The sequence below is a fragment of the Seriola lalandi genome, unplaced genomic scaffold (assembly GCF_002814215.2).
Source record: "Seriola lalandi dorsalis isolate HSWRI2012SDOR001 ecotype SW California unplaced genomic scaffold, Sedor1 jcf7180002054889, whole genome shotgun sequence".
Lineage (NCBI taxonomy): Eukaryota > Metazoa > Chordata > Actinopteri > Carangiformes > Carangidae > Seriola > Seriola lalandi.
The window spans coordinates 904,586-925,323 of NW_019525441.1; the positions used below are offsets into that span (position 1 = coordinate 904,586).

Below are 20,738 nucleotides of genomic sequence, written 5' to 3' on the forward strand. Positions count from 1 at the left end.
TTAGTCTCCATCATCTCAGGGGTCCCAGAATACCCATAGACCCGTTCTGCAGGCTGCTCAATTGCTCACCTCCTGCCTGAGTGTGCTGCGATAAAATGCCCCCTGTGTGGAGGTGAGTGTTTACGTATGCAAGAGAGAGAGTGGACTAAGAAAAAAAGACAGAGCAAATGTCCAGGGATGTGTTTCTGTTCTTTGTGTGTAGCTGTCCCTCACTCTAGATTGCCTGCAGTTCCAAAAACGAACAAAATAACTCCCCTTTGAGCAGCAGGGGGAGCTAATGAGGAGCACTGACAGTCAGAGACATCTGTCTGTTCTCATGCTGGCTGCACATTTTGTCCTGACCCTTTTGCTTTGGCACTCAACCATTATTTTCAGCCTCCACCTAGACATCTTTGCTTTTCCTATTAAACAGTTAAGAAGTCAATGACTGCAGTTTTACAATTGAAGCCCAATGACCTTACTTTTCACACATACAATAAAGTCATGTCAGCTACTGCCAACTTGCTATAGCATGCTTCATTGTGCAAAAAAAAAATGGAGCCAAATGCCGTACAGGCAGGCATCTGGTGCCCTCAGCTGCCCTACCCATTAGCTCCAGAGGTTGTAGAGAGGGCAGAGTGTGAGCTGTAAATCTCCTATGGGTTCAAATGGAGGGAAGAAGTAATAGTCTGCTTCAGTCTGCAGTGCACTGCAGGCAACAGAAGAGTTTCTGAGAGCCTGGAAAAATGATATCCGACCTGGTAATACAGTTGATCCAGATCTTTATCAGGTGGGAGTTATTTTATGCTGATGTGGGGTTATCTGTTTTTGTTTTACAATAAAAAAACGTCCTCTGCCACACAAACAGTAGCAAACACAGACAGTGCACTGGATAACTCAAGCTAGCTTTTAAGAGTGTTTTTTTTTTGGGTCAGTGTCAGTGATTGAGTGCACACCCTTGTTAATACAACAGCACATGGCTTTGGTAAACAGGCCAATTCAAATGACTTGTGTTGACTGCACCTAGCTATAACTCCGTGCCAGAGGGCGAGGGAGAGAGAGAGAGAGAGAGAGAGAGAGCATTATTGGGGAAGATTGGTTTTGAAAGCCATATTGATTTTTTTTTTTCTAATTTAATGTGAATTTGGTTTGTATCCGTGGCTCAATTTCGGACTCTTGTATCCATTTTCCGCCACGTATCGGTTCCACCTTACACCCCTACTTGCCCCTGAAATCACAATGTGCTCTATTCAATTATTTGTGAATTCCTGACGCATCATATTTTTTTACAAAAGTAATTTATTAGGGGCGTCGTGTAGCGTAGTGGTTTAAGCAGGCGCCCCATGTGTAGAGGCTACAGTCCTCGCTACAGTCCTCGCTGCAGTCGGCCCCGGTTCGAATCCCGCATCGGACGGCCTTTCGCTGCATGTCATTCCCCCTCTCTCTGCCTCCCTGTTTCCTGTCACTCTCCACTGTGCTGTCCATTAAAGGCATAAAAGCCCCAAAAAATATACTTTAAAAGTAATTTATTACATGATGGTTTAAAATATCTGTTTGACATTTTGGGAAATACGTCTGCCTGCTAAATATGTAGCTGGAGCCTGCAGCAGTTTAGCTGAGTGTTTGGTGAAAAGAAAAAAAAAAGATATAATTGTTAATTAGTGAGATTCAGAGGTGCAGGTAGCTGGATTTTGTTACCTTTGGACCAACGCCACACTAGCTGTTTCCCCCGTTTCCAGTCTTTGTGCCAAACAGCTGCTAACCACTCCTTTAAGACAATCACCTCACTCAATAATTACCTGGCTATTTCTGTGTGGTACTGCTTGTTTTCCCTGAGGTTTCATAAATAATATGAACGTATTTTATAAAAAATGTTCCTCTGATGTTTCAGGCAAAGCAGGATCCCTCCACTAGAAAAATATAGACAGTTCATACCAGTTTTCCAGCTGGTACGCCAAATCTTTGATGATTAAATCTTGAGCTCCACTCAAACACAACCATAATTGTGTATTGCCTGTGCTCAGCTTGGTGCAATATACTACATCTGGGTTTGCTGGTGGTGCCACATCAACATTTAAATAAATAACTGCAGGAGTGTGAGAGATTCACATACAGAGGCAGGTGTGACAAGAGAAAAATGGAAAAATGTGTTACCCGCCTTACCTCCTAGTCATGCACAAACTGAACCAGGTAGTGATCTTACTAGTACAGGTTGTTCCCTAGTGTTCTCTGTGAAGGGACATTAGGTGTCCTGAGCGTGGGGTGACACTGTCAGGTTCAGTGTACATCAGCGGGTAGAGTCCTTGACGTGACAGCTCGCCGACAGCCTCACGACGGTAGATCAACCAGGAAATGAGTGGAGAGGAGGAGGAGGAGGAGGAGGACGTGGTGGTGGTGGAGGAGGAGAAGACGGCGACGTGAAAAACTGCTGACGAGGCGACCTGCTCTGCTGTCGCCTCGCCCGCTGTAATGAAAGACAGGGATGACGGCGAGGAGAGTGAGGGGGGGGGGGGGGGGGGTGAAGGAAGAAAGGAAGGAGCGTGGTTGAGGTTTAGATTAGACAATGAAGAAGAAAGATGGAGGGAGTGGTGAGATTTAATGATGTAGGCTGGGAAAAGAGGTATTATCTTCTGTAAATGTCATACATATTTTTGTGAAATGTGTATATGTATGATAACAAAGACTTACATGAGGAAGATATATCTACTAAGAATTGGCTTTAATGTTTCCTCATGACACTAAAATAACTGGCCCACCTACAGACCACTGAATGCTGACGAAAGGAAGGGCTTCATGCCTTTTTACTCTGTCATGCTTTTGTGCACAGTGTGCAGCCGTTACCATGACTTCAACTGTGTTTGTGTGTGTGTGTGTGTGTGTGTGTGTGTGTGTGTGTGTGTGTGTGTGTGTTTTTGTGATGAGTCATCCTTGCAGTGTATGTCAGGCTGTGTCATTCCTTGTCAGCTCCAGCCTTGTTTTGAAGAGGTGAAGGGTGGTCAGACGGAGTTACTTGTTATAGCAGGCCAGTGGTGCCAGTCCAATACAGATCTTTCTCTTTCCTGTTGAACTGAACCATCGAGAAATCTTCAATTGAAGATGCTTCATGAAACCTTGGACGGAAAGAAAGAGAAGAAAGAAGCTGAAAATTCTGTCATTGACTCATGATCACTCAAAGTTAATGTAGCTTATCTTTGCAGAGCTTAGATTTGACCTTTTAATGTAAAGGAGATTGCCGGTAAGTGAAGTCAGATCTGTTGTTGTGCCTTTGTTGCAGCCCAGGTGTCCTTCTCCACTCTTTCACCTCATTTGGTAACCATAAAACGCACCATTAGTTAGCGTCTACGGGAGCCCGCTAAACCCATTTTGTGATAAACCTGCTTTGACATTGCAAACCACTCTGGTTGCCTTCTTAAGGCCCACACCACCTCCAAAGAGGACCAATGTCAGAGAAAAAAATTAAACGTGAAGGTCCACACAGGCATGGATGGGCTCGCACTCTGGAAGAAAAACCTTTCACATTTCGCTGAGAGCTAATTGAATTTCCCCTGCTCTTATCAGCCCTCGTGATGGGATAACATCTCACCACTTTCTCGTACAGAGTCACTGGAAACACAACGCTGGTCACTGCCTGGCTTAACTTTATTTTTTGCCATAGAATGAACACAGGGAAACATTTTTTTATTTTTTATTTTTTTACCCTTCCCTTGAAAGCAATTTCACCGATGAGGGGAGAGTGATTTGGAGTATATAAGTGTGTGTGTGTGTGTGTGTGTGTGTGTGTGTGTCTGAGAACAGTGACAGATAATGGAGAACGTGCCAAAGAGTGAATAGCGTGCCTGATGGCAGACCATGCCTCTCCAGCCTCGGCTCCATCGTTACAATAAACAGCTTCCTCTCTGTAGCACCAAGCGCTGCTGACAAATAAACCCTGTTGGAAGGAGAATAAATAACGTCTGTGCACATAATCTGGAGGCTGTCTCCTCCAGAGAAATTGACAGCGTTATTTGTTCGTTCAAACAGTTTAAAATGACTTGTGTCTTACATTCATTGCCAAGGTTGGTAGTAGTGTGATGTTCTTATAGTTCAGTGAAATAAAAGGCTTAGGAAGCTTAAGTAGTGCTGGGCATTGCATATATTTTTGATTGATCGCCACTACAGACTGGGATTTGCATCCTGTCATTTATCAGTTGTTGAATTTGGTTTTCTTTTAACACAAGGCTTTGTTTTTGTAACCTTAAAGGTCGGGGTGGGTGATCTGACAATCTTTTTGGATAGAATCACAATCCACAACCTTAATCACAATCTCCTTCCTGTTTTCTGCTCAGATTTTATTGTGGAAGTCCTTACTGGAAGTTCTGATTGGTATCTTTCTTGTCTCAGATGTTTGCCCACTGGCAGCTACTCTGTGCCGACAGTCTATTACAACCAATCACACTTTCTGCTTAGTTCAAACTGATTAACTTTTTGGACAGTGCTGTTATTTATTTATGAGGTGCTATATGTAAGTGTTTTGATTTGAAAGGTCAGTTGCTGCAGACCAGCTCGCCCCAGGTTACCCACTAACCACACCTAGGGTTACCCTTCCTGCAGGCCGGTCTCTCGTCCCAGACTGCAACTCCGCCATCTTGGATGGCAGCGATTGAACTTTCAAAATGAAATATCTAAATATAGCATCTTTTAATGACGCCATCTGTATGATTGGTCGGAAATGAAGATCATATGCTAAAGTAAGATTGTGCACAATATAAGATTGGCAGATCACTCACCCCTTGGAGGACTAGTCTGCCATTTTGCAAAACCTCATTTGCTTTCTTGCCGAGAGTTAGGAAAGCAAATAGGGAAGCTGGCACGGCCAGAGTGAGGACAAGAGTTTTGTAAACTGGTTTCATAAGGATTAAACTAACTACATATACAGTGACATTGGCAGATTTATCGTAATCTGCCGCAGCTTCGAATTTATCATAGAGAGATGAGAGTAGAGAACGACCCTGTCATCTAACACTCAGCATGAAGGCAAATTTTCGATAATATTTCCTTTAACAAGTGTTGTAGTTCGGCACGGCTCTGCTCATGTGTTCTCACAAACAAATCCTAGTAAGCTTGATGCAGACTGTCCTTGAACTCAGCAATCCCCCACAAAGCCTGAGCTGCACAACATTTAGGTTCATTTGGTGAACATGAACACACACAGTGTTTAGAATAGGAGGCTATAGGTGAGAGGGAGGGAGTTAATTAAATTTCTGAAAGCAGACAGTGGTGTAGCTGTAAGGTTTATAGAGATAGAATAAACAGCAAATATTTATATGTGTTAGTGTATATATGATTGGTTGGTACATGGTACATGAGAATATAGAACAACTGCCATACCTGCCATTTTTTAACATTTAAGAAAAACGTGATAAATCGAGCAGAATCTTGGTGTAAAGTTGATGCATCATATCATATTCAAGGGCTATTGCTTTATATTGTATTTGGCATAATGGAGTTTACATACAGGCTGTGTGTTTGGTGGTACAATACAACTTGTAGTTTCTTTATCAAATGTGTATGTGTGTTTGTCTCATGGTCTCACCCTATTATTATTTGACAAGTCTTGAGCCCCCACGATGTTTGGCAGCATTAAGTATCCTGCTGTGCTGTGTCTGTGTATGAGAGTGTGTGTATGTGTTTATGAGTGATACACTAAAGAGCTTACAATCTGTTTTTATCAGATGCCAAATGTGCTGTCTTGTCCCTTTATATCCTCTTCAAACTCGGATCAAAGAGATCATCCTGTATGTACAGCTTTCACCCTGACAGTGTTATGTATACTTCCTTCACCGACAGAAAAGAGAGTGTGTGTGTGCGTGCGTGTGTGCGTGTGCATGTGTGTGTGCGCGCGGCAGCCTTTTAAGGTTGTTGAAGGTGAATTGCAGTGTAGGAGGGTGGATTGATGTGCCATACTGCAGTGTGCAGTATAAATGTCTTAAACTGTATCAGATTTTACCTTGAATATCACAGTGTATAATTTTTCATGAAGGATTTTATTTCAGTTTAGATATATGGTTTTTGCACATTTACTTTTTATCACTGTGTTTGCTACATCCATTAATATAGCGGGAAAATAAGACTATTCAAACTATAACTATGTATTGCCGGTGCCAGCCACAACCACAATAAATGCCTTACAGCCAGTATATATAATCTTCTCTTGGTTGGCTTTGTGCAGTATAATAAACAAGGACAGCAGATCCCTTTGTAAAGTAGAGAAAGAGAAGAGAATACTGATATTAATACAGTTCCAGATCATATACTGACCAGAAGAGTCAAGCCTTGGTTGAGCGTGGAGTAAGGACAGACTTTAAGCTGCACTAATCAATGTTTGTATAATAACAATGCGTCAAATGACCATGTGTAAAGTGAAGAGGGTTGCTTGTAGTGATTAACCCACGTAGATTTGATATTTGTCTCTGGCATCTGCAGCTCTGTGGAGCATTATATCATTTTTCAGCTTATTGTTATGGTTTTATGTTATTCTCTTTCAACGCTCTGATCAGCCTTGTATCCAGCTCTGATAAACGAATGTATTCTACCGGCTCACCACCAAACAGTTACTAGACAAGGTTAACAACTAGATGGTGAACATAGTGGAGCATTTAGCAGCTAAGAAGCCAAATATTTCCTACAGGAGTTGGTGGAGTCCAAAAGAGAGTTATAAGGAGAGTAAATTGGACTAACATTTACCAGGTGTGCAGAAATTATTTAAATGATGGTTATGTAAATAAGCAACTGTTCGCCATATTGAATTCACATGTTAAGCCAGTGTTGTGTTTACAGCTTGTTGGCCACACGCACACAAAAATTATTTAATGCAGGTTTTACACATCATCTTTAATGCCTTGTCTCCCATTAGTATTTTATCTATGTCATATGACAACAAATAGTCAATCAATCCAACATTACAGAGAAAACTAATGGGATCTCCATTAGTATAGTGAGGATGTACAACAAATATTCTATATCAAATCCTTGCTTTTGTCTTTCATTTATGTTTTTCACTGGTTTTCTGTTAGAATCTGGTAGAATCTGTCCATATCCTCAAGTAAATAACTTCACTTGATATTTCATGTCAGTGTTTCAATCCTTACATCATTTCTAAATCATTCTGGAAATTGGTGTATTTACATTCCCTGCACTTGCCTGTCCTCTGTTTGTTTTGGATATTATCTCTTTGACAATCCGTTTCAGTGCTGTATTGATAATCTTCTCAAAACTCGTCTTTATCCTCCGTAAAGCAGTCATTCCTCAACACCAGGGAAATTTCTCACTCGCAGCATCTTGTTTGGTGCTAATACTTCGGCTGTCGCACCGCCACACTGAGCAGTTTCATTTTCATTTCATTTTCCACGACATGTCTGTGAGCCTTTCTGTTCTATTTGTGAATCTGTCTTTTCTGCTCTGGAGAAGCTTTCATCCTCTCACTGTCCCATTCTGAAATATTACAGTTAGTTTGTGGATATTGTTAAGCAACTTTCAGTGCCTAACATAAATTTGGACACTCATTCCCTCTCTCCTCTTGGATGTAATGAAAGTCTGGATTTATCTCCATGTCAGCAGCTGCCTCTGATTCCCCTGAATTGTCTGACAGCTTCCTTCCATTCGTGGAGTCAGTCTGTATGGGTAATTGTTTTCTGTCAACCAGACCATGTAATATACCCAGTTCATCTCCTTGTCCTTGTGTCCTTCCATGTTTTCATCCCGATAAAGGTTTATTCTTCCTCTGTTAACTCTTTATCTGTTGTCTGTTCTCCATCACTGCCAAATTTGCTGATCTTTTTTCCCTTCGCAAACCTCTATTCCTGTTAGCTACAGCTGGTAAACCTAATAAAGCAATAAAATTGGCAGATTCACCACTTGAAATCATAGTAATGTTCTTTTAAACAGTGGTTCTTCAATTGCACACAGAAAATAAACAAAAGCTGGCAATTTCTAGCTAACAACCTCAGACTTTGTCGTTTGAAATGGCGATTATAGCTAGCAGATTTTAGAAGCTGTTGCTAGCAAGTGTAAGATTATGCTAACGCTAAAAATCCATGACTAAAATTGATTTTTTTTAATATATCCAGCTGAAATGTTTTAAAATTAGAAGTATGTGAACTGTATTCTTGGCGCCTACAGCTCCTGAACAAGTACTCATAACCTGTAGCCTGTAAGTAAGCTAGTTAGTCAGGCAATGCTAACATTTATAGCTTACGTTTGAGCAAAAGCAGTTCTCAGTTCCTTACATTGTTGCTTTGTTTGGTTTTAAAAATGTAAAACAAAAAGAAAAAAGACCCTATGAACTCTTCAGATACTGAGTATTTAGCAAACACATTTTTCATTTCGACTTTCATACAGATTTTTTGAATGCAAGCCTTTACTTCTAATAATATTATTAAGAACTCAAGCAGGATTAAAATGGCTTGCATAAACACTTAATCAGAATAAACTTGCCAATTCCAAGAGGAATTTCATCACATTTGAAAGTGTAATATCTGTTCATGCTCGCCCACATGACTTAAAGTAGCTCCTGGGAGATTCCAGGTCACGGTGAGCGCCGTGGGTGGCTCGTCATCTTCCATTTAATAAATGTATGAGTAAGAAAAGAGTCAGTTCAGTAGAAAGCACGGAAGCGTTTGTAGTTAAGAGTTCAATCTTTCTCAAAACTGACTGTGGGGCATAACAGCAAAGCAAAGACTGTTTATTTATGTAAAAAATTGGATTTGGAAAGACTGGAATTTTTCATTTAGGGTAAATTCATTTAGAGAAAGCAAACCGGCTGAACAACATCACTCCCTTGTACCAGCCTTCGTCTTCCTCTAGCTTTCCCTTCTATTTATCTGACACTATATTTTCTACAGATATACAAAACACGACAGTGAATAATTACATAAAGTATACTACCAGTCTTAAAACTTCAATACACATGTACATTATTCCCTTAACTTTTCATAAGTGAGGTCAAACTTGCAGTTAACTCACCACGTCATTTCACAGCAGTGGCTTTTTCAACTCTTTTGTTGCACTTAAACGCTTCTAACCTTCTTGAACGTGAAGCCAACACGGATCTGGGGCTGTCAAAGTGGGGTTGACAACCTGCACTTTGATCATAACCACAGTGCCATGAATTACAATGAATCAAATACTATACTGACTGAATCATCTGACACTTATATCATATTACCCCCTTTTCCTCTCCATAGAGTAACACCGCGGTGGCAGGGACTACTATTTCTTTCTGTCTCTTAGACTCACTTAGACACGTGGCAGTTTGCCATTACCTCTGCAATGTCAAGTTTTATTATCACATTCAGCATAAAACTTAAGACTTGTGGTGTCCTCTTTTCAGCACAAATATATCAATGCCGAAAAGAGAAGTTTCTTTTGGTGAAGGCAGTTTTAGTTTTTCTTATCTTTCAGGCAGTACTGTAATATCTGAAGCTACCAAGTGAAGTTACCAAACAGAGCAGTTGAATGAATGCCCTCTGTGTGCATAATAGCTTGATTAGCTTTAGATTTTTTGTTGAAGACCTTCTGTATATTTAAAAAATAGTAAATATTAAAAAGAAATCTGTGTTACTTAAAAGAGACAAATTCAAACGAGATTTGTGCATCGGGAAACTGCCTGAGGCAGAATATGTGAAAAAGGAAGAGAGTCAAATAAGGAAGAAACACAGTTATTTCCCCCTGATGGGCCACATAATAGGCAATTAGCTTGTGAAATCATCAGGGTAGAGGGACGGCTCAATTGTTTGTTCCACTCACAACGAGGCAAAGCAGCAGCTAAATCCTTTCTCGAGGCATTGTTGTTCTTGAACACACCCTTCCTTTTTTCCCTCTCTGTCAGGCGCCCATTAAAAGCTGCTTTTGCTACGAGGTATAAAAATAGCATTGTGATTCTTATGTGTAAGAAGATGGGAATAAGAAGCAGGGGAAGTAAGCATGAAAGGACAATGACAATCTAACGCAGGCTTTAGGTACTGGACACAGACTCACTGTACGTGGAAATGTGAGGTTTGACCTCAGCAAGAAGAACTCTGGCGAAACAACCACTACAGAGTCTGCTTTCCAGATTTTCAATTCAGGGTTTTGTATGAGCTTTAATGTCTTACTACTGCAGAGTACTGCAGAAGTGGCAGATGAGCTGTCACTATATCCTTTGCATGCTGAGCACACCATGCTGAACTCCTCCTCAGCCTTTGAACTTGAGTTCAATGACTGGAAATCCTCCCCAAGTTATAAAAAAAAGTGTGCAGCCAAGAAACTCTTCCTTTTCCTGACAACAGATGTACAGCGCATCCAAAAGCAGCCAATCACATTGGTAGGAAAAAAAAAAAATCATTAAAAATGGTGAAGGGTCCATAATGACTTGGACTTCAAGACAGCCAAGACTTGAGAGTTACTTGGTCAATGAATGTAATGCAGAGTGGTTTTCTTATCTACAAAATATGGCAAAATAGTTGTATAGAAACTTTTTTTTTTTTTTTTACAGGGAAGAGTTTATACCCAACAGCACCAGATTTATAGATGTGACACTGAATGATGCTGTGTCTGTCATTTTCCATCCCTGAAGTGCTGCCTATGAGTCTTCGCCGGTGTATATATCTGTTTCCCCGCAGTGCGTCGACCATACGTCTACGATGCAATTTCCCCTTCTACTGTCTCTCTCTCTCTTTTTCTCTCTGCCTCTCGCTGTTTCTCTCTCTCTCTCTCTCTCTCCATTTTACCCACATCCCGGGGCATCAGCTTTTGAAGAGATTCAATTTGAAATCCTGTCTTGCATATTTCACGAGCCCAACCTGTTTTTCTACCCTATGCTCTGTTGTTGCTTTAAAGATGTTTCATTGACATTGCATGGGAATGCCTGTGGTTATGCTGGTCTGTGTGTATATACCTGCTATACTGTATGTGCAAGCAGTTTGTCCCTGAACCCGTTTGGGTGAACATCCTCGTTCAATCTTAAAACTCAACACGATAAATAAAAACCTACACTTTTTATAGCAGGAGGCCAGAAACTGTTTCTGCCATGTCTTGTTTTGTTGTCTGACCTCACGCTGAACCCGCTCACCCTGTGATACCAGTCCCTGGCCCTCTATAAAAGAACCAAGTGCCTGCATGGGATTTTAACAAGAGCCAAAGGCTGATTCTCTGCTTTTCAGAGACATAAACCGGTCAACATTGATCTCAGTCCTCTTCAGTCGTCTCCCAGTGTTCAGAATATATAGATTACATATAAAATACAGAATTACAAACTGCACCTCTTTCATCCTAGGTTTCTTCTCCTCTTTGCCTGCGTCTTGTTAAATAGTGTTATTTATGAGCTATGTCATCCCGCCCAAGTGAGCGCGGTATTGATTGGCATCTCCATAACCGATCCATCATTTCAGGATTGATCACGCGAGGCGAGCAGAAAGCACAAAGAGGATGCCACCCACCATGCATCACTTCATGTCTGGTCAAGGTGAATTTCACAGGGTGGAGGTAGCCATGTTTGGTATTCTCATTCTTCCAGAGAAAGGATTATTCCATTTTGGACCATTTCCATTAATAATTTGTAAGAGCACACATCACTTTTATGATTGTTTCGAAATGACCTTTCCTCTTGCATGCTGTGAGTCAAGTTTCATGCAGAAGCTTTAACTTTTTTTCCTCAGGGAAAGAAAAAAAACCGCACAGATACAGTCAACCATGTGACTCACCCAGCGCCTGTCTCATGATTTAAACATGTCATGGTTATGTTTGTTAACCATTCCACACTAAAGCTTCTGCCGACGTGGCAAAGTGCTGCTGTGTGGCTCTCTGGAGATTACGCAATATGCAGCGAGCATGTGAAATGGTTCCTCTGTCCCTCTCTGGACATTATTGTCTGCTTTTAAACAAAATGACAGCTCCTGTGGGAGTGATTCCGCTGCATATGTGTGTGTGTAGCTGATATATGTTTCAATTTGACCTTGATCATGGAAAACAGAGACTCAAAGACAGGACATATGGCTTTTCATCTGTTGATGAAGGGAGGCCCAGATGGATGTGTTTGATCCTAGAGGGAGAGTGCGCTATCTATTTTATATTTGAGGCTTTTATGCCACAGCTAAGGGTAATTATCTTTCTGTTCTTTGCAGTTCTCTCGTCACGAACAAAGGAAGGAAAAACTCTTTAAAGACTCTTTATAGTAAAATACATGTATTCAAAGTGCCTCTCCAGACATGTTTTAAACTACGTAAAAAATACTCTGCTATGATTAATATTTTGTTTAACATGGTTTCCCCACAGGAAAAGTAAAAAAAACAAAAAAACATCCACTTACTTCCTCATTGAGAAATACTTGGTCATTCCTTGTGCCCCGCCGGCCACCGCTGCTTGCGCTAGGTTAACCGCTGAAAGAGCAGGAGCGCATCAAGATGGTTAGTGTTAGAGGAAACGTCAGAGAGACTCAGCCACATGTTTGAGCCTCAGTCAGACCCAGACTCAGTGAGGAGTCTGTTGTGACCAAAATCGGAGACTAGCAGACGCGTCGGAACAGTTAGCATAGTTAGCATCTTTTATTTATTCATGTTGTTTGTTAGCTTGTAACTGGCAGTGGCTGACACAGTCTTAGTGGTTGTGCTAATGCAAACTCTCTCTCTCTATACCGAAAGGTTTCTGGTTTACCTTTACTGCCTCCATCCCCCACATGTTGACAGGATTGGTTCCTTAGTAATATGAAGTATGAATTCCTGACTGTCTGAATCAGTTTTTATGAGAGTGCTATTGGTTCCTGCAGCTCCAAGATGAAATGAATCATGCCGTTTACTGGTTATTTTGCTCATGAATATGTCTTGTATTATATAGAAAATACCATATGGACAGTTAACAAGGTTAAAAACTTGAGGTCTTTAAGAAAGCTAAATCAAGTATGCAGTCAGTTCGTCAGTAATGTGCATAAGTGCGTGGGAGTGTGAACATGTACAGGCGTAAGAAAACCAAAAAATAAATCAACCATAGTCCAACCAAACCAAGAAACCAGCCAAGAGAGGAGCGAGACTGACTGCTCAGGCACCTTGATTCATTCAACCATTCAAAACAAAACAAAAAAAAAAAGTCAGCATCGTCTCTGTGCCTGTCACCCTGGTGCTCTTCCTCATCTCCTCATCCCTACTGCGACACACATCTCACAACCACACACAGTCATACCACATCTCCCACCAGACAGTTCACTCTCCTTACTCACACTCAGGGTCTCTTGCTCTAGCCCTGACCCCTCATGATGTATATTAAAAGTGACACAAAATAAGTGGAAGTCAGTGGAGTGTCCCTTCCTGAACTACAGTAAATACATGTTCACTGGAAGGTTAACAAGGGGTGAGGTCGCAGATTAGGCAGGCAGACAGAGAGCGAGAAGGAAGGAATTATTGTACGTACTCTTTTTGATCGCTAACAATGAAGAAAAATGACTCAAATTGACCTGGTGATTAAAGAGAGCTGCTCTTTTTGATGCTAATGTGCTCAAGGCTGACATTGTGCATTTTAATAGCTGGTGTGTCTTTATCAGGGTTGAGAAGTTTTTAAATGAGCTGGAATGAAAATGATTTGTAGCCTGAAAAGAAATGGCGACTGAACTTGTGTCACTGTCAGGGCAGCTGAGTTTTATTGTATCTGAATTTTTTCTTGTGGCTTGGAAATTGAGTAAGATTGAAGTGAATTGACTCTACCGCACAATGTTTTTTTTTCTAAAATCACACACAGATATTCAAAACCTCCATTCACAATCTGACATCCTTTTCTCCATGGTGCCCCTCACAGTCTGAATCCTCTGGTGTGCATGTGGCACTAAGCCACGTTTTTCCCGCTTGCAGAGACTGAGATGAATTTCAAATACACTCGGGTGATGTATCCAGAAAACTTACCTCCGTATATTACCCTCTACATGCATTGGAGGAAGGAAATATGCTTATTTATGCAGAAGCTTCTGCTCTCCAGTCTGCCCTTGTGTTCTGCCTGATGAAATGATTAATTCTCTATGAGGGATATGAGAAACAGATATAGGGGAGGCGGGAAAGGAAGAGGGATTTAGTGTAAGTGACAAGGTGACTGATTCCTGCATAGTTTAAAAGAGGAATGATTTTGAGAGCAATAAATAGAAAAGAAAGTGAAATAAATGCTTTTCAGTGACAAATATTTTATATATTTCTATATGGGAAAAACGTGTCTAACACTGAAAGAGTACGACTTTCTCGAGTGAGAGATAAAAGCAGCAAGCAGCTCCTTCAGGGATCTCATTGACTATGACTTCTGCTGATGCAGTTCTCCTCACATAATGCCCTCTTCAGCAACTCCTTGGCTGCAGTCCACCAGAGGAATGACCCTGTGAACCCCACTGGTCACACGGCCCGATATCTCATCACCGCTGTGCACACCTCCACAGTGATGATGCAGCAAAAGCTGCACGATCAAGGTGAACAAAGGTCGAAGCAGCCCACAGCGCCTTAGCACATGATCAGTGGACCTCCTGTATAAAGATAGGTGTCTTCATGTTTGATCTCCTAACCTCACACACTGTGCTGCAACAGATGCTCAGTGGCTGTAGTCAGCACTGGGACTGAATATTGTCATTATTTATTTTAACCCTCACTTACTGAAATCACCAAATGAAATCGTTGTACTTCTTTTTTTATTTTTTTATTTTAGGGTTCCAGCAAATAACCAAAACGCTGGTAAATGTTAAACCCACATCAAAACATCCCTTCAGAAACCTGTGGGTGACAACAGAGATGTTTTCTACAGTCTTTGATGCTTCATGCCAGACGAACTGAATGACGTCTTTGTCAGATGTCTGTGCCGCTGCCCCGCTGCGCCCTCTCTGCATCAGAAGTCACGGATAAGAATGAGGAGAATTCACACGTCTCCAAAATGCTTCTCCTTGTTGTTGTTCTTTTTTTTGCTGGGACTCAAAAATTGGAGCACAACTGCTACTGAACCACTCAGGGGGCTTTTTAGAGAGAAATAAAAGATGATCACAATGCCAAAAGAACCGAGGACGTAGATTCTCCGAAAAACAGTATTTCTTAAAATGATTATTGTCTTATTATTCATTGGCAGTAGTTGGAGAAAGTGATTGTGGAGGAGGCTTGTGTACTTCTTTTCCATTTTTTTATGCTGTTCCATACATCCACATCTCAGAGGGAAATATAGCACTTCTAACCCCACCACATTAATCTGACAGCTGTAATTATAAATCACTTGTCAGATTGAAATGTTTCATTAAAAAACATGTATTAACCTTATAAAATGCAACATACTGTTAAAGATTAAACCAGTGGTCTCAACCCTTTTTGGTTTGACCCCTTACAGTGTACACTCAAGGTCCCTTGTCTTTTGTTATCAGTAACAAAAAGACATTTCTCCTCTAAATCTTTTATTTGATTTAAACAATTGTTTGATGCCCAGAGAGATAAAACTATCCCATATTATACAAGAAGGAAACATTAGCATGAAGTAAAAAAAAAAGGCAAACAGATTTATGAAGCAGAACCTTGTTTTTCTTCTTTCTTACCATATTTATCATTTCACAACCCCCCAGATTTATCTTGTGACTCTTTGGAGGGGGTCCAACCTCGAGGCTGGGAACCACTGGACTGAAATACTCAACTGAATCTAAAGTAATTGAAACCAGCTTCACCTCGACAAGCAGCCGTACAACAGTATAACGCTGCCGACACATCGATGCATCAGTATTAAGAACCTAACAATGTCATAAAGAAGAATCACACAGGGGACATTTTCCTGCAGAGCAAGTACTTTTAAGTACATTTTGCTGATAAGGAGTTTTCATGAATTAAGTATTTTTTACATAATTGCATGCTTGTGTTGGCCTGTGCATATATACTCATGCATACAGCGAGAGCAGATCAAGAAGTGCACATGAGCACTAACCATGTTCATGCACACAGTCATCAGAGCAAGTGCAGCATTCCATCCCTGAAATGCTGCAAAATGACTCACATGATTTAAAGGCTACATGCATGGAAATCTAGTGCTGCTGCAGGCATAATGAACCCTCCTCTCTCAGGCGTCCTTATTCAATTTAATATTTATGTCCAGTAGATATTGCCTGTCTTTATATTCTTAGTGTGCAATAGAAAAACTTTACAAAACTGGGCTTCAATCCACTCCAGTGGATATTTGCTCTGCTGGTATTGTGAGTTGTTGTCCAGCTGATAGACAACATAAATAACACACGGACCTGGAGTCATGTCATGCCGTAGTACCAGCTTGTTAGTAATCATGGCAGCGGGAGCAGGAGACGTCAGCGGACACTGTAATTATATTCTGGATGGAACGCACAGAGGCCACTGTGCTCATCCATCTTCAAAACTGACGTATGGAAAAATGAGAGGAGAGAGAGGCAGCATCCAGGGCTTGTCTCCGCCTCGTCAGTCACGATGACACCTGGAACCGCTCAATCTCCTTACCTGGTGGAGGACAGAATGGCAGGAAGACCTTGTGTGCGCGTGTGCGTATGTGTGTGTGTGAAGAGAGAGAGGGAGAGAGAGAGAGAGGGAGACAGTCAGGCAGGAAGCTTGACAAAATGGATGAGAGGAACGAGGATGAGAGAAGTTGATTTGCAGCAAGAGTTACAGACTTAGAGGTTGGAGGAAAGTGAAGCTGGCGTTGAGCTGATACACTCATATGCTGCACATAAGTACACATTATTTTATCAGTGACTGCGTTCATTTTACATGGTGATTTATTTATGTTTCCTCTTGCAAATGATCCACTTTGAACACCTTCTCCACAGTGTGTGGAACTTTTTTTTTTCTTTTTTCTTTTTTGGTCCCTTTATCAGAATTTGACTTAAATCCAGCTGCATGCAGCCTATTGGATGTCAGATTATCTCTCACTATAACAAGTGCTCCAGCAAAATGCAAATAGGGAAGACTACATTTAGATACACAACAATGGGCGGAAGTGTTGTGAAGCACAGATGGCTGGGCTACACAACAACTCTCTTCCCTAAAAGAAGTCTTCTGTTTTTCCAGGCAGGTCTATTTTTCGCACAAGAAAAAGCTCACCTGCAGCTGAGTGTCGAAGCACCAGACTTTATTTCTCTATTCATTATTCATTACTCATACGAGCTCTATTTTAGAAGTAGCAGACCCAGCTATATCCCTGCTAAAGATACTTTCTCAAGCTTATGTGCTGCCATGTGTGATGAAAATGAGAACTGAGCCTCCTGTGCAGGAAGGCGAAGCAGACGGGATTTCGCTGCGCGCAAATCTGTTTGAATCTTTTTTGCAGATTTCTGTCTGTGTACGTGCACACTCTGGGCTGGAGCAGGGAATAAGCAGACATATGGACTGATACACACACACACACTTTTATATAAGACAGCTAATTTTTAGCTACAGCTACATACAGGCATTGGGCTGGGATGTAGGGGTTATATATTTCCTCCCCCCTTTGACTCTCTCCACTTGTCTCTACAATTCTGGCAAATACACAGATTTATGCTGTTTAGACTAAAAGTTTGTTGTCGCTGTGAAGCCTCCTCCTCCTCTGGGGGGAATCATGCTGATTTTCTTCTGCAGCGCTCTGCATATGGCAGAGTGAATGTCCTGATTTTATGCTCACTGACTCCAGTCTTATCACCGTATCCAATAAGAGGGGGGGAAAAAAAACTCTTATCTTAATCTGGGTAATAACATGCCCAGCTGTTATCACAACCACTGTCAACTAGTGTGTAAACCTGGCTCGGATTCAAAGGATCTTTCAGGAAAATCTGCGGATACTTGTAATTGGCTGATACTCGCCCTTGCAATACGTGTGTATTAGCAAAACACAGAAAGTGTGACAACACTGGCACGGAAACAGAGGCAGGACTTGGCTTTATATGTGAAAACTGACTTAGACGGTATATAGCCTTTAGAAACTTTCCATTCTGCTTCTCAAACTTTCCTGGATCATTTCCACACGAGGATAACGCTGTGCATTTTCACACAGTCTCTCCTGGAAGCCATAGTCTTGTGCTCTTTTGTACACATGATAAAAGTGGCAGAAATAGAGAGCTTCAAGGAGAAGTTCAAGCCCCGCTTACTTCATCACCTCTGCACAGAGCGTTGGTTTCAGAAAGTTACAGTAATGATCCACGCCCCAGCGTGGGAAATGAGAGGAGTGAGGGGGTTTCCAGAAGCCGTTCCACCATCTGACAGACACTTCTGATGGAGCCTACTGGCAGCTTAAGTACAACCTTACAGCTCCCGCTAACATGACCGTAGACTCTTAATCTTGTTCTTGTGGCCGTCAGCTGACAAGTAGGAAAGGACAATATTGCAAATGGTTTACAAGATGCTGACAAACTGGAGATGAGAAATGACAGTTAAACAAGTCAATAGATCAAGATGCTCCCAAACAGCTGACATTTGTTGTCTCTAAAGCTTTGTGCTAGAAAAGATTTGTTGATTTCATACTTCTCTTGTGACGGGCTTGCCTCACTGATATCACACTTTATATCCCTCCATTGTAGCATCTATAGGTAATTTAACAAACACATGTTTTGGTTGAAAGATGTACAGGCAATTTTGCTCTAATTTGTCACTGCCGCATTCTAATGGCAGAATAACAAGAGACACTGAAAGAGAGAGAGAGCGATCGATGGGACTACAACATCCTTCTTGCACTAAAAACTACAACAAAAGAAAGAAAAAAAGGGGCGTATAAAAGAAAGTAGAGAAGAAGAATCTCTCCAGAAGCAGACCTGCCAGCTCCCACACTAACACTCATACATGCAACAATTCACAAACATGCACATATACAGCCTAAAGGACAGAGACATTTGTATTAGTGCATGACTGTCCCCCATGTCTTTGTGTGTGTGTGTGTGCGTGTGTGTGTATGTGTGTAGGCGTGTGTCACTATGGGCTGTCAACTTTCTTGTTTTTTCACATTTTCTCTTCCGAAGATTTTGCTGAAATAAATAATCACTTTTGATTTTTTGATTTTCTTTTCTTTTTTTGCTCTCGTACACTGTGGTTTTGTTAGCTGTTCTGTGCTGTATATTCCCCTCGTTTTCATTGTCTGTCAGTGTCTAGACAGACAAGAGAGGCAGACAGAAGAGAGCAGGTAGACAGGTGAACTGGCCCTGCACACAGCTGGTAGCAGAGTGAGTGAGATCATACAAAAAAAAAAAAAAAGGGTCAACTTCTTACCACTAACCCAGGCAGCCTGGAGAAGAGGTCAGAGCTCACCACGGATGCAGCAGCACCCTCACTCTGCATTTTCTCCTCCTTTCTGCAGCGATGACCTTTCTCCTGACTCGTCTATGGGGGAGGAAGGGAAGGGAGGAGAGGGGGAGCTGCAGAGTGAGGCCCAATCACAGCCACAGCCAGAACCACAGCCAGAACCACAGCCCCAGCAACAGCAGCAAGAGACTCAGCCACAGACTCAACCACCAAAGCCACAGGCCCAGTCCGAGCCCCAACCACAGACTCAACCTCAGCCCCAGCCCGAAAGCAAACCTCAGCCAGAACCAGAACCAGAACCCAAATCCCAGCCCGTGCCAGAGCCGGAGCCTCAACCAGAGGCCGAGCCAGAGCCAGAGCCAGAGCCAGAGCCAGAGCCAGAGCCAGAGCCAGAGCCAGAGGCCGAGGCCGAGGCCGAGGCCGAGCCTCTGCCCCAAGTGGAGGCTCCGAGTGAGGAAGCAGCACAGGACGCCCCTAAAGCCCCCTCGCCTTGCAGAGAAGAGCAGACAGTGGAGGAGCAAGAGAATGAAAAGTCGGAAGAAATTGTGGAGGCAAAGAGAAAGCAAGAGGGAAAGGAGACCGAGCGGCGTGAGGGCGAGGCAGCTCAGGAGGAAGAGGAGGAGGAGGAGGAGGAGGAAGGGGGAGGAGCTAAAGGAGGTGGTGCGGGGAGGAGAGCCAGCCTGCACCACACGGCCTCGCCCTTGAGGGTGCAGCGCAACGGGGCCGGCTCGCACTCCGCCACCTCCGACTATGAGCTCTCGCTTGACCTCAAAAATAAGCAGGTAGGGTTGTGTTGGGGATGTGGGACGGGTGGGGGGGGATTGGTGTGTTGTTTGGATGAGGGGAGGGGGAGGGCGGAAAGTACAGTAACTTGGCTTGTGTGTATTGTACGTCTTGTGGTCTGACATGTTTGTGATGTTTAGATTTGTGTCTGAGGAGGAGGAAGTTTGGTTTGGAGGAAAAGCTGCTGTTTGATGAGATTTTTATTTTTGTTTTTGGCATATTGATCCCTATTGGCTCTTTTGGACTACCCAAACTGTATCTAATTCCTTTTCTTCATTATCATAAACCACCATTATCATTGCCATGCCATCATATCATCATCATCCTCACTTGGTTTTGTCTTCCACCAAATTTGGATCGTGAAAGTATGTTTTCTGAAACTTAATCTAAATATCCCCCAAGTATTTTACTGCTGTGTTGTACTTTAGGTTCAAGGCACTGTTGTTTTGGCAATGATGCACAATCACACACACACACACACACACACACACACACACACACACACACACACACACACACACACACACACACACACATACACACATCAGAATAAACACAATGTACAAGCAAGTTGCATTTGTATCTGCATGAACGAAAATAATTTGTCTTTTCTTTGCTGCCTTATAAAAACCCACTGGATGATGAAAAGCTCCCATTTCCATGGAGAATAAAAGCATGTGACTGTTATCTCTTCTCATCTTATTATAGCCACTTAAACTGACTCCGAAACTGGTGTGTCCATGA

The 20,738-nt window shown here is 42.1% G+C and overlaps 1 protein-coding gene across 1 annotated transcript; it reads left to right on the plus strand.

The window, feature by feature from the left end:
- Positions 1–19,222: 19,222 nt before the first annotated feature.
- Positions 19,223–20,738, plus strand: LOC111671940 (uncharacterized). The gene is made up of 2 exons (XM_087180101.1): positions 19,223–19,993; positions 20,703–20,738. Exons 1-2 carry the CDS (start codon positions 19,223–19,225, stop codon positions 20,736–20,738), a joined length of 807 nt encoding a protein of 268 aa, XP_087036227.1.